Below are 26,527 nucleotides of genomic sequence, written 5' to 3'. Positions count from 1 at the left end.
TTGCACTAACAGTTTTTTTTTTTTCCTTGTTAAAGCTGCATACATTTGACCACTAGATGTCACCGTTCTGGGGTGTTTCAAACGGTACAAAACAGTGAATCGTTTTCTGGAACAATTGATTCAGTTCATTCAAAGCACTTGTCAACCAGTGACCCCGGATAGACACGTCGCATACTTTGGCGGTTCACGATCCTATAGGTCATTGTGTATGACTGGCATATGTTTTAACCAATGAATGAATAATATTAGCAAACAAGAGCCAATCGCTTTACTAGTAGCCAAGATAGGAGGCATTTGGAAACATCACTACCGGTATCTCTCCCTGGTAACCCACATGGAAACATAGCGACAACGGTCTTCTATGTTTTGTCTTTCAGTGAAGATTGTGGCAGGAGACCCTAAAAAGAGTTATACGAAACATTTTTTTTTTGCATTCCTGCCTTGCAGGCTTTCAACTACGTTGATTAATCTACGAAACACGACAATGAAGATTGAGGAGGTAAAAAGTACCACGAAAACCCAGCGGATCGCTTGCCACAGTCACGTCAAAGGACTGGGGTTGGACGAAGCCGGGAACGCTAAGCAAACATCGTGTGGTTTAGTCGGACAGGAGGCAGCGAGAGAGGTAATGTTAACATTACATTTCGTCTTTTCTTGTATTACTTGCGTCTAGGACTTTGAGTCAGTTTGTGCAGTCTGCACTTGGAGCAGCTAGCTATTTCCGTTAGCCCTGTGGTGCTGCTGTCTCGGGTCTATGTTTTACATTCTTGTTTATGTACACGTTGGTCGGCAGAGGTAAGTGGCATAGATATCAAGCATACAACTTTAAAATTAATTTATATGAATCTAAAATAAGGTCAAACTCAAAACAACATAAATAAGGCAAAAAGCAGGATAAAATCCATCCATCCATTTTTTTAATCTGTTTATTTCAGTCAAGGGTCACTAGGGTGGGCTGGAGCCCAAACCTACGATCATTGTGTCAGAGGTTTGGTACACCCGTACACCTTGGGGAGGCCGCAGTCAATAAGCCATCTTAAGCCTGGTTCACACGACAGGATTTTAAAATTATCTTTAGGTTTCCAAAACCTGAGAGACCACACACGTGAAGATAAAAAAAAAAATCATAGATCTGAGAGGTTTGGTCATACAGTGTGTGGTCATACAGAACAGCTGTTTTTATTTTATTTTCTGCTCCGTACGTCCGTCACATCGCTTTCTGATTGGCTGCACATTACATTCAGCAGGCTGTGAGCTTGTTTTGGTCAGAGGATACAACATGCTGCGATATTGGGCCAAAGAAATCCAACATGTTGAATATCCCCGATTTGCGATCGGAGCACTCCTGACGCCCTTCCGAGCAGATCAGAGCGCTCTTAACATACCACACACGGCAGGAATATCTGATAAGATTATCTTTAGCGTCATCACGATTGTCGGGGCGTCCTTAAGATTGTCGGAAGGGGAAGATCGGGTCCGATATCGGCCTAATTATCCTGCCGTGTGAACCCGGCCTCATGACCCCGTCACACGGCACACGACGATTCCTGAATGAAGGGAAAAAGTAAAAAAAAAAAAAAGTCACAATTCGTTGAGAAAAGGTGGACGAAAAAGCTTTATCACCAAACCGCCTGCGACGCAAGAGCGCAAAAGGGATGAAAGAGGAACTTAACAAAACCGAAGCTCACGATCTCGACGTTTTAACCAGGGCTGTGAAAACTCTGCGGATCCGCCGGATTCCGCAGATTTCATCATGGGGGGGGGGGGGGGTAGTGATGTACTCTTTAATCGCGAACATCACAGAGTTTTTAAAGCGTTCTCTTTTTTTACGACGTCGTGTAAGTTTTATAAGTCCGTGGACACTGTGTTACAGATACAAATCAGTTTCCTCGGATCCGCGGAGTTTCACGGAGGAAAAATGCCACTCAAAGTGTAGCTGTTACGACAGTTGTCATAAAGCAGGACTGGTTGGTTGCTGCGGTGACGCTGTGTGGCTCCTGTGTGGCGCTTAAGCTAAATGTAGCATGTGGACATCGCAAACTTTTAGAGCTTTCAAGTTTTTAAAAGAAGAATTGTGCAGCATGTGTGTGTCACGGAGCGACGTCGCACAGAGAGAAGATGGCACGAAAGACTGTTTGTTTGAAAAAGTCTTATAAGGACAAGAATCCATGGAATTGTCGCTGGCTTCATCAACACACCTGAAAGATAAAAGAAACGGGAAAAGTGAACTGTGATATCAGGAACCACGGTAAGAATTTTTCTCTCCCTGGAAAATAAACATTCTGCTGTTCAAACAGGATTTTAGACAAGATTATGTGACTTTTTCCACTAATCTAGACTTTCTTTCATTGTAAAAAAGACTGTGGCTTTGAATGGATTTAGGCTGCATGAATTTACACAAGAATATGCGACTTTTTACTATAAGGTATGTTATTGATATTTTACCATGATTTTCCAAATATTCTATAAATTTTCCTCGGATTTCACAATTTTCGTTTCACAGCCCTGTTTAACGAAATGTGCCTGGAGCGACAGTTGGAGCAGTGTGTGTCTGCATCTCTGAGTTCCAGGACTCGGCGCTGGGACGGAGCTCATTACGCCTGAGTCCTGGAGAAACTACAAACAGAAGCTGTGGAGATCTGTGTGCACGTCAGTGGACCACCTGTTCTGGTTCCTCGTCCAGAACAAAAGAGGGATCATCTCCATCATCATCAGAATCCACACTGTCTGACGACACGCTGCGCGCTCCATCTTGCTCCAATTTAAAAAAAAAAAGAAAAAAAGTGCGCCGTGGTCACTGCTGTATCACTGTATTATGTTTTACGCCATATATATTGATTTATAACAGAAAACTGTCAAAAGGGAGAATAAATATAAGTGTAAAGATGATTGAATATATCAGTGCAGTAAATTAATCAGTGCGTGTGAACGCGCGCATTAACTCGCGTGCGGTTATTCCACCAGCTGATCACTGATCCACAACATGAATTCTGTCTTCCAGAACAGCTCTTTATGTAATCATTTTGATTCATCTACCCGTTGCCACATGTACAGAAGGGCTGGATTGTCATTTCTACACTCATATTGTTATATTTAATAAAAAATAATAAGCGCACGCAGCAGCAGCTCCTGCTGCTAATGCTGCATTCAAGTACCGTCGGAAATTACAACTTTTGTATTGTTTCAAATTCAACAGTTACTTGTGGCAAAATAATTAATTATATCCACACAAAAGATTAATTCTGGCCTATGTAAGGTGCCTGAGCCCACTGAAGCTGCCCCCCACAGAGATTAAAAAAAAAAATCCAAGCAAGCAGGCTGAGTTTGCCCTGTAATTTCCAATGGTACATGAAGCAGCAGCCTCAGAGCTCACAAACCGGCTTCTGCACTGTGTGAAAACACTCAGCTGCTCCAACGAAGTCAAATTAAACAATAACGTTACAATAACTAAACAAACGATTAACAAAACGTCAAGAACGACAGCAAAAACAAAACACAGACAAATTGAGGTTTTCGTTGCCCTTTGTTCAAAATTTTCATCCATCCATCCATCCATCCATTTTCTTCCGCTTTAAACGGACTTGGGTCGCGGGGGCAGCAGCTCAAGCAAAGCCGCCCAGACCTCCCGATCCACACACACCTCCCCCAGCTCCTCCAGAGGAACCCCAAGGCGTTCCCAAGCCAGCCGAGAGATGTAGTCCCTCCAGCGTGTCCTGGGTCTTCCCCGGCACCTCCTCCCAGTGGGACGTGCCCGGAACACCTCTCCAGTGAGGCGTCCAGGGGGCATTCGGAAAAGATGCCCGAGCCACCTCAACTGACTCCTTTCGACGTGGAGGAGCAGCGGCTCGACTCCGAGCTCCTCACCCTATCTCTAAGAGAGCGCCCAGCCACCCTGCGGAGGAAACTCATCTCGGCCGCTTGTACTCGCGATCTTGTTCTTTCGGTCATGAGCCAAATCTCATGACCATAGGTGAGGATTGGAACGTAGATCGATCGGTAAATCGAGAGCTCTGCCCCCCTACTCAGCTCTCTCTTCACCACGACGGTCCGATACAGCGACCGCATCACTGCAGATGCTGCACCGATCTGTCTATCGATCTCACGCTCCATCCGTCCCTCACTCGTGAACAAGACCCCGAGATACTTAAACTCCTCCACTTGAGGCAAAGACACTCCACCGACCTGAAGAGGGCAAAGCACCTTTTTCCGGTCGAGAACCCTGGCCTCGGATTTGGAGGTGCTGATTATCATCCCGGACGCTTCACACTCGGCTGCAAACTGCCCCAGTGCATGCTGAAGGTCCTGATTTGACGAAGCCAACAGAACCACATCGTCCGCAAACAGCAGAGACGAGATTCTGTGGTTCCCAAACCAGACCCCCTCTACACCCTGGCTGCGCCTAGAAATTCTGTCCATAAAAATAATGAACAGAACCGGTGACAAAGGGCAGCCCTGGCAGAGGCCAACGTGCACTGGAAACAGGTTTGACTTACTACCGGCAATGTGAACCAAGCTCCTGCTGCGGTCGTACAGGGACCGGATAGCCCTTAGCGAAGGACCCCGTACTCCCGGAGCACTCCCCACAGGGTGCCCCGAGGGACACGGTCGAACGCCTTCTCCAGAGCCACAAAACACATGTGGACTGGTTGGGCAAACTCCCATGAACCCTCGAGCACAACAGAGGGACCACCACCCCGGTCTGCCAATCCAGAGGCACTGTCCCCGATCGCCACGCGATGTTGCAGAGGCGTGTCAGCCAAGACAGCCCCACAACATCCAGAGCCTTAAGGTACTCAGGACGGATTTCATCCACACCAGGAGCCTTGCCACCGAGGAGCTTTCTAACCACCTTGGTGACTTCAGCCTGGGTAATGGATGAGTCCGCCTCTAAGTCCCCAGTCCCTGCTTCCTCTTCAGAAGACGTGCCGATGGGATTGAGGAGATCCTCGAAGTACTCCTTCCACCGCCCGACAACATCCCCAGTCAGGGTCAACAGCTCCCCACCCGCACCGTAAACAGTGCTGGTGGAGAGCTGCTTCCGCCTCCTGAGGCGTTGGATGGTTTGCCAGAATCTCTTCGAGGCCGACCGATAGTCCTCCTCCATAGCCTCCCCGAACTCCTCCCAGAACCGAGTTTTTGCCTCTGCGACTGCACGGGCTGCAGCACGCTTGGCCTGCCGGTACCTGTCAGCTGCCTCTGGGGTCCCACCTACCAACAAAGATAAGTAGGACTCCTTCTTCAGCTTGACGGCATCCCTTACTTCCAGTGTCCACCACCGGGTTCGGGGATTGCCGCTGCGACAGGCACCAGAGACCTTGCGACCACAGCTATGAGCAGCCGCATCAACAATGGAGGTGGAGAACGTGGTCCATTCGGACTCCATGTCTCCAACCTCCCCCGGGATCTGGGAGAAGCTCTCCCGGAGGTGGGAGTTGAAGACCCTGCTGACAGATGGTTCCGCCAGTCATTCCCAGCAGACCCTCACGATACGTTTGGGCCTGCCAGGTCTGACCGGCTTCCTACCCTCCCAGCGGATCCAACTCACCACCAGGTGGTGATCAGTCGACAGCTCTGCCCCTCTCTTCACTCGAGTGTCCGAGACATGTGGCTGAAGGTCAGATGATATGACTACAAAGTCGATCATCGACCTCCGGCTCAGGGTGTCCTGGTGCCACGTGCACTTATGGACACCCCTGTGCTCGAACATGGTGTTCATGATGGACAAACTGTGACTAGCACAGAAGTCCAACAACTGAACACCACTCGGGTTCAGATCAGGGAGGCCGTGCTTCCCGATCACCCCCCTCCAGGTCTCACTGTCGCCGCCCACGTGGGCATTGAAATCCCCCAGGAGAACAATGGAGTCCCCAGTCAGAGCGCTATCTAGTACCCCTCCCAGGGACTCCAGGAAGGTCGGGTACTCTGCACTGCTGCTCGGCCCGTAGGCCGAGACAACGGTGAGAGACCTGTCCCCGACCGACGAAGGCGTAGGGACGCGACCCTCTCATTCACCATGGGCTAAGGCCCGACCACCAAGCGCTCGCGCGTGAGCCCCAACCCCAGGCCTGGCTCCAGGGTGGGACCCCGGCTCCGCCATACCGGGCGATGGCTCGGTCCTTGATCTCTTACTGGTCATGGAGGTTCTGAACTGCCCTTAGTCTGACCCGTCACCTAGGACCTGTTTGCCTTGGGAGACCCTACAGAGAGCACAAAGCCCCTGACAACATAGCTCCTAGGATCATCCGGGTACGCAAACTCCCCCACCACAATAAGGTGGCAGCTAGAGGGGGAGTAATCAATGTAGTCAAAATTTTCAACAGTTTAAAAATCCTGATGAAGGGCCAGCTGCAGGAACGAAGCTGCGCAAAGGTTAAACGATGCCAACGAAAGTCCAGATTTCTTGTTTCGTCAGGGCTTCGTTGCCCTTAGTTAAGTGCCGTGTGACTGGGCCATTACAGTTACAAGTGTGCATGCATAGGAGAGCCTATAGCACTTTTGGGTCAACAGTCACTGGACCCAAGCATCAGTTTGTTGCTGGAGTTTGCATGTCTGCTTTCTTCACTACTGTCACAATTACCCATGTTTTTGCTCAATTTCGTGTGGCTGAGCTCCACTTGTCCCTCTAAGAAGCCAAAGCCAACCACACAGGAGTGCGTAACTATAGCATGCCAGAGTCTCTTTTCGTTATTGGAATTAACCAGACAAATCGTTCCACCAACTAAGAACAGTGAGAATAAATGCCCACCTGAGCCGGTGGGAGCAAAAGAGCGATCAGTCTGTTCATCCTTTCCGGGCCGGGTGAGATTTCCCGTGTTGAGTCAAATTAATCCGCATGCTCCTGGCGGTGCCCTTCTGTCTCCACCCGTCTTCCCGGTACACCGGACGCTGCCCTGCAGGTCATGGGAATAACGCTGCAGGATTGCTTGTTGTCATCACTTCTGGTCGGAACTAAGACGGTATGTGATCGTCTTCAAACCTCCGACTTTCGTTCCTGATTAATGAAAACATTCTTGGTCCAATAATTTCACCTCTAGCCTCCAGCCGTCCCTTTTAATCACCGCCCCAGTTAAGAGAAGAAAACCCACAAAATAGAACCACAGTCCTATTCCATTTATAATTAACTTAATTAGACCATGATATTTTAGCTTTTACATTTGCTGTTAGTTGTGAATCTGAAATCATGTCGCGGTCCGTGACTCAAGCGAGAGGTCAGTTTCAGCAGACTTCCGGTTCAGGGCACAATATAAACATACCTTGTTAAGTATGGACATCAAGACAACATCGGGGCACGGCAGAAGTCCATCACAGGTGCTACACCTCCTCTACGTAACCCTCTTAACTTGAGAGAATGTGTCATCATCATGATTGCCCGTGAACTCACTGGATCATCGCCATCTACATCCCCACTAGCCATTGTTTAGGGCACCTTCACACATTGTACAAATAAGTACAAATCAGAGAGAATCACGGCGGAACAGCTCGTATGAGCAAACCACAAAAACATCGAGCCGATGGGCAGGCGTAAACGATCCCACTGCAACGGTTTTGTGTAAATGACTGTTGTGCACGAAACCGTCACAGCGGAAACACCATGCGAGCAGCTGCTGTGGGGAAAAAAAAAAGAAACAAAAAAATGCATGCCACCCACAGGATTAAAACCTGCAATTTACAAAAGTTCTGATTGCCAGCCAGAAACGTAACCACTGCGCTTCCATCGCTGGCCTGTAAAAGGTGTGCGAAGATACCTGAAATCAACAAGGAGATGGACGTATTTTTAAAAAACAAATTAAATAAAACCACACACACCATAAAAAACACAGCATTTTATTGGATTCCTCTTATCAAGCAAACAATACAAGTATGATCCGTCTGTTCCTCTGTAGATGACCCATAGTCACAGACTGTACCTGAAATGACATAAATGAGAAGCAGGGCGCTCTTCATGTTCACATCTGCTGAACCCGGCGTGTCCAGCCGGCCTGCGCATATCGGGCCAGATGCGTGTCTTGCGAACGGCACACCGCAGGACAGACACCGCGTCATGTGAAACAGAGTTAACTTGGATGACGTGACATTCAGATTGCCCACTGCGTGTTATGATCTGACTGTCCGTATCACCTGGGGCAGTCTGTCAATATGCACGCTTTCCAGCCCGTTGCAAAAGCGATTTATGTTTTTCCACATGATGACAGCAAGCACACACACGCGTGTCCATCAAAACATGGTACATGTTCTCCAACTGTGATGTCCAGGACCACAGATGTCAACAGCCACGCCCCCTGTCCATTCAGCGCACAGACCAAGGTGTCACTCTGTGATAAGATGAGAGGCTCCTCGTGAGCCACATGCACGCCATGTGTTGGGAGCGCGTGTGAAACACATGCACATGTTGTGGAGAGAGCCGACACTCTGGCATGCCACATGTGTACTTGGCAATTTCACAGTCTTGGGGGTACTTAGACAAATTTCACATCCAGCTGGAAAGTGATCATCTGCTGACTGTTTTTGTGATAACGGCGTGAATGGCCACACATTTTCTAAGTCAATCAATCAACTTCAACTTTTTTCTTATATAGCGCCAAATCACAACAAACAGTTGTCCCAAGGCGCTCCATATTGTAAGGCAAGGCCATACAATAATTATGAAAAACCCCAACGGTCAAAACGACCCCCTATGAGCAAGCACTTGGCCACAGTGGGAAGGAAAAACTCCCTTTTAACAGAAAGAAACCTCCAGCAGAACCAGGCTCAGGGAGGGGCAGTCTTCTGCTGAGACTGGTTGGGGCTGAGGGAAAGAACCAGGAAAAAGACATGCCGAGAAGGGGGGCAGAGATCGATCACTAATGATTAAATGCAGAGTGATGCATACGGAGCAAAAAGAGAAAGAAACAGTGCATCATGGGAACCCCCCCACAGTCTATGTCTAAAGCAACATAACCAAGGGATGGTCCAGGGTCACCCGATCCAGCCCTAACTATAAGCCTTAGCGAAAAGGAAAGTTTTAAGCTTAATCTTAAAAGTAGAGAGGGTATCTGTCTCCCTGATTTGAATTGGGACCTGGTTCCACAGGAGAGGAGCCTGAAAGCTGAAGGCTCTGCCTCCCATTCTACTCTTACAAACCCTAGGAACCACAAGTAAGCCCGCAGTCTGAGAGCGAAGCGCTCTAATGGGGTAATATGGTACTACGAGGTCCCTAAGATAAGATGGGACCTGATTATTCAAAACCTTATAAGTAAGAAGAAGAATTTTAAATTCTATTCTAGAATTAACAGGAAGCCAATGAAGAGAGGCCAACACGGGTGAGATATGCTCTCTCCTGCTAGTCCCCGTCAGTACTCTAGCTGCAGCATTCTGAACCAACTGAAGGCTTTTTAGGGAACTTTTAGGACAACCTGATAATAATGAATTACAATAGTCCAGCCTAGAGTAAATAAATGCATGAATTAGTTTTCAGCATCACTCTGAGACAAGACCTTTCTGATTTTAGAGATATTGCGTAAATGCAAAAAGGCAGTCCTACATATTTGTTTAATATGTGCTTTGAATGACATATCCTGATCAAAAATGACTCCAAGATTTCTCACAGTATTACTAGAGATCAGGGAAATGCCATCCAGAGTAACGGTCTGGTTAGACACCATGCTTCTAAGATTTGTGGGGCCAAGTACAATAACTTCAGTTTTATCTGAGTTTAAAAGCAGGAAATTAGAGGTCATCCATGTCTTTATGTCTGTAAGACAATCCTGCAGTTTAGCTAATTGGTGTGTATCCTCTGGCTTCATGGATAGATAAAGCTGGGTATCATCTGCGTAACAATGAAAATTTAAGCAATACCGTCTAATAATACTGCCTAAGGGAAGCATGTATAAAGTGAATAAAATTGGTCCTAGCACAGAACCTTGTGGAACTCCATAATTAACTTTAGTCTGTGAAGAAGATTCCCCATTTACATGAACAAACTGTAATCTATTAGACAAATATGATTCAAACCACCACAGCGCAGTGCCCTTAATACCTATGACATGCTCTAATCTCTGTAATAAAATTTTATGGTCAACAGTATCAAAAGCAGCACTGAGGTCCAACAGAACAAGCACAGAGATAAGTCCACTGTCCGAAGCCATAAGAAGATCATTTGTAACCTTCACTAATGCTGTTTCTGTACTATGATGAATTCTAAAACCTGACTGAAACTCTTCAAATAGACCATTCCTCTGCAGGTGATCAGTTAGCTGTTTTACAACTACCCTCTCAAGAATCTTTGAGAGAAAAGGAAGGTTGGAGATTGGCCTATAATTAGCTAAGATAGCTGGGTCAAGTGATGGCTTTTTAAGTAATGGTTTAATTACTGCCACCTTAAAGGCCTGTGGTACATAACCAACTAACAAAGATAGATTGATCATATTTAAAATTGAAGCATTAAATAATGGTAGGACTTCCTTGAGCAGCCTGGCAGGAATGGGGTCTAATAAACATGTTGATGGTTTGGATGAAGTAACTAATGAAAATAACTCAGACAGAACAATCGGAGAGAAAGAGTCTAACCAAATACCGGCATCACTGAAAGCAGCCAAAGGTAACGATACATCTTTGGGATGGTTATGAGTAATTTTTTCTCTAATAGTCAAAATTTTGTTAGCAAAGAAAGTCATGAAGTCATTACTAGTTAAAGTTAATGGAATACTCAGCTCAATAGAGCTCTGACTCTTTGTCAGCCTGGCTACAGTGCTGAAAAGAAACCTGGGTTGTTCTTATTTTCTTCAATTAGTGATGAGTAGAAAGATGTCCTAGCTTTACGGAGGGCTTTTTTATAGAGCAACAAACTCTTTTTCCAGGCTAAGTGAAGATCTTCTAAATTAGTGAGACGCCATTTCCTCTCCAACTTACGGGTTATCTGCTTTAAGCTACGAGTTTGTGAGTTATACCACGGAGTCAGACACTTCTGATTTAAAGCTCTCTTTTTCAGAGGAGCTACAGCATCCAAAGTTGTCTTCAATGAGGATGTAAAACTATTGACGAGATACTCTAACTCCCTTACAGAGTTTAGGTAGCTACTCTGCTCTGTGTTGGTATATGACATTAGAGAACATAAAGAAGGAATCATATCCTTAAACCTAGTTACAGCGCTTTCTGAAAGACTTCTAGTGTAATGAAACTTATTCCCCACTGCAGGGTAGTCCAACAGGGTAAATGTAAATGTTATTAAAAAATGATCAGACAGAAGGGAGTTTTCAGGGAATACTGTTAAGTCTTCTATTTCCATACCATAAGTCAGAACAAGATCTAAAATATGATTACAGTGGTGGGTGGACTCATTTACTTTTTGAGCAAAGCCGATAGAGTCTAATAATAGATTAAATGCAGTGTTGAGGCTGTCATTCTCAGCATCTGTGTGGATGTTAAAATCGCCCACTATAATTATCTTATCTGAGCTAAGCACTAAGTCAGACAAAAGGTCTGAAAATTCACAGAGAAACTCACAGTAACGACCAGGTGGACGATAGATAATAACAAATAAAACTGGTTTTTGGGACTTCCAATTTGGATGGACAAGACTAAGAGACAAGCTTTCAAATGAATTAAAGCTCTGTCTAGGTTTTTGATTAATTAATAGGCTGGAATGGAAGATTGCTGCTAATCCTCCACCCCGGCCCGTGCTACGAGCATTCTGACAGTTAGTGTGACTCGGGGGTGTTGACTCATTTAAACTAACATATTCATCCTGCTGTAACCAGGTTTCTGTTAGGCAGAATAAATCAATACGTTGATCAATTATTATATCATTTACCAACAGGGACTTAGAAGAGAGAGACCTAATGTTTAATAGACCACATTTAACTGTTTTAGTCTGTGGTGCAATTGAAGGTGCTATATTATTTTTTCTTTTTGAATTTTTATGCTTAAATAGATTTTTGCTGGTTATTGGTGGTCTGGGAGCAGGCACCGTCTCTACGGGGATGGGGTAATGAGGGGATGGCAGGGGGAGAGAAGCTGCAGAGAGGTGTATAAGACCACAGCTCTGCCTCCTGGTCCCAACGCTAGACAGTCACAGTTTGGAGGATCCAAAAAAAATTGGCCAGATTTCTAGAAATGAGAGCTGCTCCCTCTAAAGTGGGATGGATGCCGTCTCTCCTAACAAGACCAGGTTTTCCCCAGAAGCTTTGCCAATTATCAATGAAGCCCACCTCATTTTTTGGACACCACTCACAGCCAGCAATTCAAGGAGAACATGCGGCTAAACATGTCACTCCCGGTCTGATTGGGGAGGGGCCCAGAGAAAACAACAGAGTCCGACATTGTTTTTGCAAAGTTACATACCGATTTAATGTTAATTTTAGTGACCTCCGATTGGCGTAACCGAGTGTCATTACTGCCGACGTGAATTACAATCTTACCAAATTTACGCTTAGCCTTAGCCAGCAATTTCAAATGTCCTTCGATGTCGCCTGCTCTGGCCCCCGGAAGACAATTGACAATGGTTGCTGGTGTCGCTAACTTCACATTTCTCAAAACAAAGTCGCCAATAACCAGAGTTTGATCCTCGGCGAGTGTATCGTCGAGTGGGGAAAAACGGTTAGAGATGTGAACGGGTTGACGGTGTACACAGGGCTTCTGTTTAGGGCTACGCTTCCTCCTCACAGTCACCCAGTCAGCCTGCTTTCCCGACTGCACGGGATCTGCCAGGGGGGAACTAACGGCGGCTAAGCTACCTTGGTCCGCACCGACTACAGGGGCCTGGCTAGCTGTAGAATTTTCCACGGTGCGGAGCCGAGCCTCCAATTCACCCAGCCTGGCCTCCAAAGCTACGAATAAGCTGCACTTATTACAAGTACCGTTGCTGCTAAAGGAGGCCGAGGAATAACAACATTTCACACCCAGAGCAGAAAAGTACGGGAGAGACAGGAGAAGCCGCCATGCTAAATCGGCTAAGAGCTAGTAGCTGCACTAAGCTAGCGGATTCCCAAAAACACACAAAGTGAATAATGTGCAAATAATCCAGAGGTGATTCAGCAAAAGGAGTGCCCCAATCAAGGCACCAAACAGGCCATGAAGCAGCACAGGCAACGCACGACAACAGCGAACGCACGACAACGGTGCTAAAATAAAATAAAAATAAAAAAATTAAAACGAAAGCGTTAGCAAGCTAGTTAGCTTGCCAACGCTAATGAAAGTTAGCTGATAAAAGTGCTCCGTCGCGATGTTTCGACCGTTAGAGGTCTTCCTTAGGCGTTGGAGCACAGTAAAAAAGTAAAAAAAAAAGTAAAAAGGTAAAGTAAAAAAGTCTTGAAAAAGACTTAGTTCAAGTCCAAAGCAGCAGGTAGCAGTCTCTGTGTAAACAGTCCCAACAGAGAGCCAAAATTCTGATGCAATGGGTGCTCTCAAGGGGAGGCGAGTGGTGCCAAGTGAGTGGTGTTAGATGTTTGTGTGTGTCACCTGGAATTTGGCCAACACCTGCCACGAGAGGGATAGAATGGGCTCTCACAGGGCACACTCTGTATTTCAGCCGCTGGTGTGCGCAAATAGTTGTAGCAACAGGTGTACGAGGCGTTGGAGGCAGCAGCGACTAAGGATGCACCGATCCACAATTTTTCACTTCTGATCCAATCTGATACCTGAATTAGGATATCTGCAGATACAGATACTTTTCCAATCCGATACTAGAGCTCTGTTGATTTTATATGAGGATTTTCTTCAAAAAGGAGGCCTGAAAGTTGAGATACAATTTGCCAGCAGGTGTATCTAAGATGAAAGCCGAGATTTGATGTTTTGGTGAAAGAATTAAGTACTTTTATTTTTATAGACTTTTATAGCCTTATTTTTATAGACTTAAAGAGAAAAGACAGCACTCTCTCTCCCTGGCTGTCTCTGTTTCTCTCCCTTTCTTTCTCTCTGCCTGTCTCTCTCCCTTTCTCTCTCTGTCTCTCCCTCTCTGTCTGTCTCTCGCTCGCTCTCTCTTTCTCTCTCCCTCTGTTTCTCACTTTTTCTTCCTCTCTCACTGTTTAAGTGCTGCGCAAACTTTGAACTTTTGGGAAACATGAAAGCCTTTCAACTATAAAATAAATATCATCAGCAACGCTCATGCGCAGGATTTTAATGGAGACTTTTTCCCTTTCAGGGACAGAATCTCTGTTCGGCTTCTCCTTGGCTGCACGCTGAGACAGTGAAGCAACTAACTTTTTAGCACACATTTTCAGCAACAATTCAGTTAATTTTTCAGAAAATCTGTGCTCGACGAACAGACAATTTGAAGCTGAGAGCTGATCAGAAATTTGCCACCAACCACAGCAAGAACACTGTGGAAGAGAGCTCTCTCAAACTGCCCAGCTTCAAAAAAGGCCTCCGTGTTTTTCGCATGGACCTCGCTGACGCTTGGGCTGTACTGACAACACGTCGGTCTGATATTTCCCTGTACAGACCTCACAGTCTGTTAATAAACCTTAATATTTGAAACAGTCTGAACTGTTCGCATGAGGACTGCAGCTTTCAGTTGTTGAGCCAGTCAGTGGACGTATTTTGACTTATGAGTAACTTCTAAGTAATGTGTGTCAACAATCGCATAACTTATCTATGGCTTACTTACAACTTATGGTCCACATATGTGGAAGGTATGAGCCATACACTAGCATGTATCGAAAATATTCTGCATGCACAAAATGTTTCGATGAACTCGCCATACTACGACATATACCAGCATGCCTCAACGTGCTGTTAACTTATACAAGACTTACCCATAACTTATTAGACATACACCAGTGTATTTGGCGTATTTTTATACGTCGGCATACGCAGAATAAATCATCAAGGTGTGACAGGGTCTTGAGTGGTTAAGTTTTATTAAATTTGTACTTTTAAGATTTTCATCTAATTTCAGTAAATACTGTCATGAAAATATGATAATGAAATAATAGTACCAAACCTAATTTGAACTTTGAATTTTGCGAAATTTAAAGCTGATTTTTTGTTAATTTATTATGTTTACATCCCCAGGATAGATGGTGCTCCTAAAGCACAATACAAAGAATGAATGTTTGAGTGCAATGTTTCATTCACCAAATTAAATATTCTTTTCATTGAATGAATGAAAAACATTATTTGTTTTATATAATACATAAACTATATCCTTGTCATTTGATATTTTATTAATTAATAAACAAGAGAAAGGGGACGTACATTTTGGCGTGTGTCACTGGCCAAGAGGTTCCAAACAGTCCAACATGAATATCAATCCAATCCAAAATTGTTCTCAGGCAACTTGCAAAAACAGATAGTTCAAAAACAATCAAATCCAAAATTGTTTGTTTACAGACTGCCGTGTGCTTTCAGTCCAGCGAAAAATCACAACAGAAATTTGTCGAGCTCTTCATCCGACAGTGATACTTAAGCTAGAGGTGTCTCAGCGAAAACTACAAATGCCTCCAGACAGCTTATGGTGTACTGGATTTGTTGTGTGTGTGTGTGTGTGTGTCTGTGTGTGTTACAAGAATGAGCACCGTCAATAAGCTTTTTCAAATCATCTGTCACCAAAACAAACCCAGACATGTTTGTGTTTAACAGCGCTGTCGCCAGTAGTGTGAGTGCACACACGTTGGTGCAATGGTACAAAATGTATAGAACCAAAATTGCATGGCAAATGGGATGAATGATCAAAATCACATGACATACAAATCATCAATCAAATGACAAGGATCTATTTAGACATATAAAACAAAATAGACACCACCACCATAGTGTCTCTGACTGTGCCGGGTGCTCGTGTTTGTTTGCTAATATTCCAGCAGATGTTTTAAATTGAAAACTATTATTATTATGCAAGTTTCAAAGTTGTTCAACGATAAGTAGTCCTATATTGCACCCAGTTTCTTATCATCTATTAGCTTTACATTGGAGCCGTACTGGTGTTACTGTATTTGATGTTGGCTTGATACATATTATTTTTCACTATGTAGGCATGTGGCATCATAATTGAGCTGATTCGCTCAAAGAAGATGGCAGGGAGAGCAGTTTTACTGGCTGGGCCCCCTGGTACAGGAAAGGTAATGCACATTGTTTATGACCCAGCAGTCATATGTTATCTTAACTGTGGAATCAGCTGGTGTTTTATCAGTGTTGTTGCTGTAGATGTGACTTCAATTTATTTTTCTCCTCGTCTTCTGTCAGACTGCCTTAGCTTTAGCTATGGCACAGGAACTGGGCAACAAGGTTCCGTTCTGCCCCATGGTGGGCAGTGAGGTCTATTCATCCGAGATCAAAAAAACAGAAGTACTGATGGAGAATTTCAGGAGGGCTATTGGTGAGCATTACAACACACACATGCGTAATAACAATTGGTAAATATTCTTCTGTTCGCTTCTGTCTGGAAAAGAAATGCAAATATGTGATTCAAATTATAATTTGTCATTTTCTGCCAAAGAACCCAGTGAAATTCCTTCAAGGGCTCAACAGCTTTCCACTACTTTCCAAGAATCTTACTTTGATGTTGGGTTTGGACTACAATTCCCATCCTGCAAAAAGCTCCAGTGACATGGGGTTGGAGTTGGGAGGTGTGTCTCCTGTTAGAGTAGTGCGGGTAGCTCAGTGGTTAAGGAGCCTGCCAGTATGTGGGAATTTTACTTACACAAGTAAATCTTAGAAATAACTGTAAGCAGATGGTTTGAAAACAACACTGAGAGAAAGAAAATGTTGATTTGAGGGAAAACAGTTTGTGTTTCATTCAAACAGATTTTATGTCATTTGTATACTTTATACTAAAGAAAAAAGTATCAAAGGAAGTACATGTCAGGGATGCGTGTCAGCTGTTCTATGTTTTACGCCCTGTGACTGACTGTAAAAGCATCAAACACCAAACGTGTCTGCATGGCTGGATGCATATGCAGGTGTGTTAAAATGCACACAGTAAACTCAAATATAATGGATTCAGGTGGACCAACGAATTTTGTCTGTTAAAATTGAAATCCGCTATATGTATAAAACAGACAAAATCCATTACATATATGTAACTGATTATGAAGTTACATACATGAGGTGCAGAATGATCTACGGGGAATCCCCAGCACCATTTAGGCTTGTGTATTTCCTTGATTAAATGCCTGACCTTGAAATGGCCAGGTCAAAATTTTGTTTGAAAAAAATTAACGCCTGCCTTAAATAAGCACCAGGCATTAAGTGCATTAAAAGGATTGCATTTTGTCAAGTTACTCTTTTTTCTAAGTCTGCTGCGGAGTGGTACCTCAAAATCTTAAAGCCCGATTTATGCTTCTACAACTCCGTAACTCTGTGACCATGCAATGACGTTGACGTGTGCTTGACCCTGTTAAAGTTCTCTGCTGTGTTGGTGGGTGTCTTAATGTACAACAAGCTCCACTTCTTTATACAATCATCAACCTCCAAACCAATGTTACTGGTACATGCAATTTCCTTCCATGAATTGCAGGTCATTTGAGTGCTTTTGTAGTTTTTAGACTCCGTGTTGTAAAGTTGGTCATATGTGTGGACTTTTCTGCCAAAATCATGGACGTTTCCATGATCGAAATGTAATCGGCTTGCACACTGCAAAAACTTTAAAATATGATGGGACAGGAAGGAGTGAAAATGTAAAAGTGACCAATCACAGCCCTTGCGGTCTCTCTCGTTTAGCAGGTGCACGTCAGGCTACTGGGAGGATCCACAGCCACGTAGAGGGCTCTGATCTATAGCGGTTGTTTTTGGTTCACCACACCCAGGGATATTTGTGTGAAACTTAACACCATATTACAGTGCAGGCAGAAAGCAGCATTTTGTTAATAATTGCTGGCCTTGAATTATGGCCTGCCTCATTTAGATGCTGTGTCTGAGCATGGTTTGAAAAAATAAATGACTGGGTTTTTAATCAAGTTAATACAGTGCCCACTTTCCTCAAATGTCAGTGCTGAACTTCATTTTGTACCTCTGATGTGACTGGGCACGTCCACACTGCTCTGTCCGGTGCATGTGAGGGGTTTTTAATGGAAATACATTGGGATGGGATGGGACGTTATGTCCGATGTGAGCGAAAAGCCGTTATACAAAATCCGGTTTCTACCATGTTTACTAGATGGAGAACCATACAAAAATATCGGGACTTTTGCTTTAGCCCAGTGAGTGTGAGTGTCCAGTTTATACGATGTCGGTTTAGGCGAGTTTTACTGTGTTCGTTTGCGGTGACAGAGTGTGGATCTTGTAGTGGAAAAAGGAGATTGCACATTGGAGTTCTTCAGCAGGAAGATGGTGCCCTGCTTTCACTGCTGAAAGACAAATTTCTAGAGTATTTATGAGAGTGATGCTAAGAATAAATAAAGATTCTACAGGGGAAGTTTTTGTCTGACTACCAGCTGTCACAGAAATGAGTTCAGGTAGAGAGGTAGTCTTCAGCACCATCACTCTTTCCTCAAATCTGCAGGAGAACAGGGCTTGCTTTCTGATGTTCTCATCGCCCCTTTGATAGACAGTCCTGTTTAAAGCAACACTCTCTGAACCTCATCACAACCACCTGTGTGCTGCTCATCACTGGGCCATAGGCTGAATGAGAGCTGCACAACATGGTCATCGTGTAATGTAGAATGATGCTCAGACCTTATCCAGCATATGTGTTCCATCTCTGAGAACAGTCATTGTTCAGGACACTGGTGATCAGAATTATACAGAGCAGATTCTCACTGTGTGTGTGTGTGTGTGTGTGTGTGTGTGTGTGTGTGTGTGTGTGTGTGTGTGTGTGTGTGTGTGTGTGTGTGTGTGTGTGTGTGTGTGTGTGTGTGTGTGTGTGTGTGTGTGTGTGTGTGTGTGTGTGTGTGTGTGTGTGTGTGTGTGTGTGTGTCTCAGGGCTGCGTATCAAAGAGACAAAGGAGGTGTATGAAGGGGAGGTGACAGAGCTTACCCCCTGTGAGACTGAGAATCCAATGGGTGGCTACGGAAAAACCATCAGCCACGTCATCATCGGGTTGAAGACAGGCAAAGGCACCAAACAACTCAAGGTCAGCTGCTAAAAATTAGGGCTGGGACAATACATTTATCTCCCAATACAGTACGTATCATGACACTTGGGTACAGATTAACTATGTATCACAAAACCTGAGACATGCAATACTAGAAGTATTGTGGTTTGCCATTACAATATATTGTGATTTTTGTTTGGTTTTTGTAAAACTAGACCATGAAGAAATGAGAAATAATACACTTCATATCATAAATCAATAAGTAATAATAAAAAAGCACAACACGTGTGTGTGCGCACGCTTAAAAAGTGTCTACTTCATTGGTATATCTTATAGTGCACCACAGCACATCCATCTAGGGAACCTTTTCTACCTTGGATTAATATTGCCTGTGTCTAAATGAAAATTGGATGGAGATTTGCGTGTCTGCTACAATGAGCTGTTCTGACAAAAGCAGCCGTGTCAGGTAGCTCTACGACGCTTGCTGGCCTGGCCTCTGCCCACCACACTTTTGGCTTGCGAATGGTCGATGCATCTCAACCTTAACATCCAAGTATAGGCTCGTCCCCATCCTTAATTTTTGCTAGCAAAAAAGTTGCGACGGGAAAGTTGATGAATGCTCAAAGAACACCTAATTACTAATAAGCTAAACCTAGATTTATAAATAAGAGCATCACCCCCGCCTTGTTTTACATCACAAGGGACGTGACGAAATATATATGTTGGTGGGCAGGCCTCATTTAAGGCCAGGACAGCTGTAGGTTTAAGCCAGGTTTCACATAACCCAATCATATCTCAGTGATTATCAATAATTAGATCATTAATCAACAATGATTTTGAGGATAGTGATTTCATGTTTGAGACCCAGACTAAGGACCCCCTTGGGGTTGACAGTTGAACTGTTTGGGTTTAGGGGTGGTTCCAGAGTAGCATATATAAGATGCCTCGAAGTAGGTTTAGGATTGAGACATTCCATGCGCGTTGTAGGTTGCAGACACGAAACCTTTGATATTGCTGGAACAACCACTGGGCCATCCTCAATTTCAACATCATCCAATGTAGTAATGGATATTAAGTTTGCAAAGCATATCCCGCTATGATTTTTATGGACATGTCTACGGAAGCAGGCCACAGTCTCAACTTGTTGAATTTCCCTCCCTGGCAGATAAACTGCACTATCACCATAGTGGATTTTCTGCACTAATTTCCCCACTAAGATAATGAATTCCACACCCACATTTGTCATAAGCCTTGCAGGGTCTCTAATCATAATATATGTCATTTAGGGGAGGTGAACATCTCATGGTTAAGCTTTGGACTTTAGACCAGAGGATCCACGGTTCAAATCCCAGCCTGACTGGAAAATCACTAAGGGCCCTTAGGCAAGGTCCTTAATCCCCTCGTTGCTGACATTGGGGTGAATGTAAGGCACTGAAAAGCACTTTGAGCATCTGATGCAGATGAAAAAGCGCTATATAAATGCAGTCCATTTACCATTTGGTGTGACTGATGCAGTTTTTGACCACTTTGTGAAGAAGGCTGGTGTTAGTCAGAGGATAAGCCAACTCAACCCCTGGTGCGTGTGTGATTCTAGAACCAGCCACACAACCATTGCTTCAAAGAAGTGGGGAAATGAAATCTTTGCTTTTTTTCTGCTTTGACTTTAGTAATCATACTGAGTTTTCTTGGAATATTTCTGCCAAAATTAAAATATTTTCTATCTGAAAACTTTTTTTTTTCTCTTCAGCTCGATCCTAGTATTTATGAGAGTCTTCAGAAGGAGCGGGTAGAAGTTGGAGACGTCATCTACATTGAAGCGAACAGCGGTGCGGTCAAGGTATGACCATGAAATATGTTAAAGCCCAAGGTTGCATTGCTTCGTCTCTGCTCTCTTGCTTCTCTCGTGTAGTCTGGAATAAAGCTCTCTTATTCCTATAGCTCTTTTATTTTATGGATTCTTCTCATTCATTGCCTCATTTGTGTTGACAGGCCACGTTGAAGTTTCCTTTAATCAATGCAGGTGGGTGGAGAGCTGAGAGAGGAAAGCTGTGTTTTACATTTGTTGCTGTTGACAGCCTCCTCGTGGCTCGCTGTCTTGAGCTTTCGTCCTTCAGCCCTACACCTTCCTCTCTGACACGGTGGTTCAGTCATACACCTGCTGTTCTCCCACCTCACATATGCTCTTTTCTTTCACTGTCACCCACAATAATGTAAGATGTGCTTGTTCAGCTACAGGTTGTTATTGTTCATTCGGTTGCTCCCGTTTTGTGACAGGTGAGCTCTTAAAATTAATATCAGTCCCTTTTCTTCCTTTGTGTTTGCAGCGACAGGGACGATGTGACACTTTTGCAACGGAGTTTGACTTAGAGGCAGAGGAATATGTGCCACTTCCCAAAGGTGACGTTCACAAGAAAAAGGAGATTGTCCAAGACGTCACGTTGCATGACCTGGATGTTGCAAATGCCAGACCTCAGGTACAAACCACAGTCGTTCTGTAACAACAAACACAGCTTAATGTAGTTGTTGACAACTTGCAGAAGTTATTTCTTCTTAGGGAGGACAGGACATTTTGTCCATGATGGGACAACTGATGAAGCCAAAAAAGACAGAGATCACAGGTAAAGAAAAAAAATTCAAACTGTCATGACCCAAATCTCACCAGCCTGTTCCGTCATTTGTTTTTGCTGTTTACACGTGGTCTTTTGCTCTCTTTTTGATGCTAGACAAACTGCGTGTTGAGATCAACAAGGTGGTCAATCGCTACATCGACCAAGGTGTTGCTGAGCTTGTCCCTGGTGTGCTGTTTGTGGATGAGGTGCACATGTTGGACATCGAATGCTTCACCTACCTCCACCGAGCATTGGAGAGCACCATCGCCCCCATTGTCGTATTTGCCTCTAATAGGGGAAACTGTTTAATCAGGTGGCGTTTTAAAGTTAATTTCTGTGTGAAGATATGAGAGGCTTTTAAACTTCAACACTACAGAGATTTGTCATTGTAACAACTGTTTTGTTGCTCACCAGAGGAACAGAGGACATTAGCTCTCCACACGGGGTTCCATTAGACCTGCTGGACAGAGTCATGATAATTCGTACAATGTTGTACACACCTCAGGAGATGAAGCAGGTGGGTCTCAGTGTCGCAACTTGTGCACAACTGATCTGTTTGTATCACTGACAGCTGTGTCATTTGTAGATCATCAAGATTCGGGCTCAGACTGAGGGGATTAATATTAGTGAAGAAGCTCTGACGCACCTGGCAGAAATTGGTGCAAAGACCACCCTCAGGTAAAGACACATGAACAGAGTGGAGACTTTTTATTCTCTTTATTTTTATTGCAATAAAAGTGCAGTACATGTACATAAAATACAAGTTCAAGTGAGTTCAAGAAGACTCTTGACTACCAACACTTCTTTACTCAAAAGTCTCCCACCGAAGTGAGGCAAGGATGTTCTAAAGAACTTGCTGCTGAAGTGACAAATTAACCCCAGTGAGTGGAACCACCTACTTTAACTCACTCGATGCCATTGACTCTAAAATGCGTCTTTTCCGATAGTAATGCCCCGCGCCAAAGACGCGTCATCGAGCCAATTTCTTCTCTTTCTTTTCTTGTGGTATGTTTCTTGTTGACATGGACATAGAACTCAATTTTCTATGGGTCTTGAAAAAACACTCAAATGCTGAAGAAATCCTGGCACTGGGATGTTCTGAACTTTGAAAATGGCTGGCACTCAATGAGTTAAACAAGAGAAAAGACACTTACATTTTGGTGTGCGTCACTGGTGCTCTGAGGTCAAGAGGCTCCAAACAATACAACACGAACTTTAAAATAGCAATCCAGTCCAAAATTGTTCTCGGTCAACTTGCAAAAACAGTCAGTTCAAAAACCATCCTAACAATGTAGTCCATAGCTGATGCCGTGCATTGACTTCTTCGTGTACAGACTGCCGTCCGCTTTCCTCAGTCCAGCAAAAGAAATTTGTCACGCACTTCATCCAACAGCCCTTGTATTTCAGCTGGAGATGTCCCAGTGAATACTGCAAATGCCTCCAGACGGCTTACGAGGTACTGGACTGTCAATAAGTTCATTTAAATCATCGTCTGTCACCAAAACAAACCCCGTCATGTTTGTTTTTAAGCTAAGCGCTGTTGCCACTAATGTGAGTGTGCCGTGGTCATGGGATGCAGTGGTACAAAAAGTATAGCACCAAAATTGCACAGTAAATGGAACACAATGGCACATGGCACAAATAATCCGTATCACATGACAAGATCTATTTAGGCGTTATATAACAGTAGATAATTAGTTGTGACGAGGCATGATTTAGACAGGTGTTCGACAGTTTGAAACCACTCAACTTGTGGAAGCTGTGCGCAATGTATGAAGGAAGACCGCTGCTGCTTAAAGCTTAAAAGCTCTGCAGCTCGGGCTGCATCCCTGTTCTGATACATTCATCTATTGTACACGCTTATATGTAGCCACAATGCATAAAATGCACAAAACTTCCATTGCCAAGGATAATACAACAGAGAAGTTGAGCCCAAGTGATACAGCTTTAATGATACGAGTATTAATTGTGAAACGCGCATATAAAAATGTCAATGATAATGATAAACACTTATGATAAACAAATGCAAATGAGGCTTTACATTTTAAACATGAACTTTATTATAAATAACAGTAAATATATACGGATCTTTAGTTGTCCTCAATTAGAGGATGATGGAAATTCCACTACCTCTGACTGTTTGTGTGACGGCTACACACAGCGACGGCACTTGCCAAAAAAGTTTTAAATTTTCAACTTTTTCCACTTGCCCCAATGACAGACACAAACATGTAGAGCTGCTTTTCAAAAAAGTTAAAAAAATAAAAAATTTGAAATAGCCCAAGTAGAGGCTTAGAACTGTTCACAGCAACAACTCAGGATGCTTCAAAGTATGAGATCAATATTATTTGGGAAAATAAATTAGATTGTTTGTCCAAAATGATATCCACAGTGCAACATGGCTGCTGATGCTGGTGTCGTTTTTTCACAGTGAGAGAGGAAATGCAGGATGTCTAGTTTTAGTTTTCTGATGTGCTTTAACGCTCTTGCAGGTCCAAATTTCTGTACCCAGAGCTGAACAAAACACAACACCTGTGAACTGGACATGCAGACATTAAAGTTAGAATTATGAGCCATGATGCATCACTAATTAAAAAGAAATGAGGAATAAAAAACAGCAAGAGGCCCAACATCACTGATTATAGCACATTCCTTATTTAACTCAACTGTATCAAATGTTGTTGACAAAGAACAAGTGATCATATATGAAGAAGCCATTGATAAAGCTAAATGTTGCCAGAATACCACACACTTATTTTCTTTCAGTTCTTTCTGTGAACTCGCTCATATCAGATTCTAGCTGGAGATGGTGCAGGCAAGAGGCAGAGAAAAAAACCTAGATAAATGAATTAAATCCATTGTTTTCTTTGTGATATGTTTTCAACATTTGACAAAACTGATGATCTGTGTGAGAGGCTTTAATCAATAAACTTGTTTCCTTCAACAGTTTTTCCTACACAAATGCCTCACAGTAGTGTTTGTTTAATGGAACCCCTGGAAGAAATATATAAAAATACACATGAATCTCCTTAGGAGTAAGTGCACAGTGAATAGATCATTTTATGCAAGCAGTGATCTTGATTTCTCTGCAGTGCTATATTTTTTTTTTTTTTTTTTTTTTTTTTTTTTTTTTTTTTTTTTGTCTTCATGTTCTGGTACCTTGTGGATTTGGTCTCCAGAACAGAGAGGACCTGTGAAGATTTCTCCTATCTATGCAGACTCAGTGTAAATTCCATTTCCGTGCAGGTACGCTGTACAGTTGCTGACGCCGGGCCGCCTGCTAGGCCATGTTCAGGGCAAAGAATGTGTGGAGAGGGAGCAGATAGAAGAAATAAACGAGCTGTTTTACGACGCCAAGTCATCCGCCAAAATCCTCCAAGATCAGCATGAAAAGTTTATGAAATGAACCAGAATTCTTCACTTAAGATTCACAGGGCTGTATGTTATCTACCAGTTGTTACATGGTTCACTTTATTTCTCCATCCCTATTTCCCATACTTCCCCACCATGACTCATCCTAGTGTTGCTGGCTGTGTCTGATTTACTGTTTTGTTGTAATAAATTTTAAGGGTTTTGTTTTCCCCTACATTCTGTTTGCTGATGAAAATGACTTTTGAATAAAACAAAGGGAAAAATAGTTTCTCTGATTTTTAGTGGTTTGTATCATCAAGATGGTTGTGGGATGGTTAAAGCAGGCTCATGTTGAGCTTTTGGAATGGCCCTCCCAAAGTCTTGACCTTCACCCTATCCAAAATATTTAGTGTGTTTAAAAGTCAGGTCCATGACACAGGTGGTAGTACAAGTAGTGATGTAGTTTGTCCTATTAGTGCTTTCTGTAGTAACAGACCAAGTCAAGGATCATATCTGAAAAATGCACACAAAGTTCATCTTTGAATTTATGACTAGTAGTGGTGTGATAACCTTGTCAAAGATGTAATTTTATGTAGTCGTAACAGTTTTATTTAAAAAAAAAAAAACTGAACAGACAGAAAAGAGTATTGCCGTACACCATGAATTCTGATATGAGACAAACTGCAGTACACTTAAATTAGAAAAGAAATAAATATAAGCTTGTCAGTTTATAGAAGATCAATTATTCCTGTAAGAAAAGGTTATACTGCAGAAACATGCATGTGAACTTTGCAAAAATATGAACCCACCAAAAATGACTTCAGACAAAAATTTACTGTTTGAAATGGGCTGGAATTCAGTCAAACTCTAAGCATGCTAAACCTAAAAGGATTATATTATCCACCGTTTCAATAAACTAAAGGTGTCTTTAAAAAAAATACTACTTAGACCCTGAGGTGATGCATCATGAAATAATAATAACAACCTGTTTCTGTGCTGCTGATTTAAATTGAAAAAAGCTGTTCCACACACCCTATATCCAACTATGGACTTTTGTTACATATGTCCACAGATGCCTTAAAATGAGCTGTTTCAACCCTAATTCTGCTTATAACAGGAGAATTTCTACAGAGTCAGAATGGTGGGTTTCTGGGTATGAATGATTAATGTAAAACCCAAAACATGCAACAGTAAAAAGTAGAAAAGGAAAAATTTTGTACAATATGACCTATTTATCCTGAAGCAGCTGTAGAAACGCAGTGGTGGTTGTCTCCTACTATTTCCTGATTGGCATGTGTGTAGTCTGTTGTGATCATTTTTCCTGTAAGATACGAGGTCTATTACAAAAGTATCCGACCTTATTTTTTTTCCAAAAACCATATGGATTTGAATCACGTGTGATTGCGTCAGACAAGCTTGAACCCTCGTGCGCATGCGTGAGTTTTTCCACGCCTGTCGGTTGCGTCATTCACCTGTGAGCAGTTTTGAGTGGAGTGGTCCACCCCCTCGGCGGATTTCATTGTCAGGAAATGGCGGAATGATTTGGGCTTTTTTCCATCAGAATTTTTTCAGAAAGAGACTGGCAGCTGGAAACCATTCGAAAAATTTATCTGGCTTTCG

At 43.3% G+C, this 26,527-nt stretch overlaps 1 protein-coding gene across 1 annotated transcript; it reads left to right on the top strand.

Moving 5' to 3' along the window:
- Positions 1-366: 366 nt before the first annotated feature.
- Positions 367-25,150, top strand: ruvbl1 (RuvB-like AAA ATPase 1). The gene is made up of 11 exons (XM_034166625.1): positions 367-625; positions 15,948-16,034; positions 16,159-16,291; positions 18,835-18,986; positions 20,695-20,784; positions 21,272-21,421; positions 21,502-21,565; positions 21,671-21,869; positions 21,971-22,073; positions 22,143-22,234; positions 24,803-25,150. The coding sequence occupies exons 1-11, from the start codon at positions 485-487 to the stop codon at positions 24,960-24,962; spliced, it is 1,371 nt and encodes a 456-aa protein (XP_034022516.1). The 5' UTR covers positions 367-484; the 3' UTR covers positions 24,963-25,150.
- Positions 25,151-26,527: the final 1,377 nt, after the last annotated feature.

This window comes from Thalassophryne amazonica, chromosome 3, assembly GCF_902500255.1.
Source record: "Thalassophryne amazonica chromosome 3, fThaAma1.1, whole genome shotgun sequence".
In the NCBI taxonomy this organism is placed as follows: Eukaryota; Metazoa; Chordata; class Actinopteri; order Batrachoidiformes; family Batrachoididae; genus Thalassophryne; species Thalassophryne amazonica.
This window is presented reverse-complemented; position numbering and strand designations above follow the sequence as displayed.

Excerpts from the sequence above, each read along its gene's own strand:
- ruvbl1 (XM_034166625.1), top strand. The coding sequence starts at position 485 with ATGAAGATTGAGGAGGTAAAAAGTACCACGAAAACCCAGCGGATCGCT. Across the intron at positions 20,785-21,271 it reads CGAACAGCGGTGCGGTCAAG|CGACAGGGACGATGTGACAC; the intron begins GTATGACCATGA and ends TTGTGTTTGCAG. Across the intron at positions 21,566-21,670 it reads AAAAAAGACAGAGATCACAG|ACAAACTGCGTGTTGAGATC; the intron begins GTAAAGAAAAAA and ends TTTTGATGCTAG.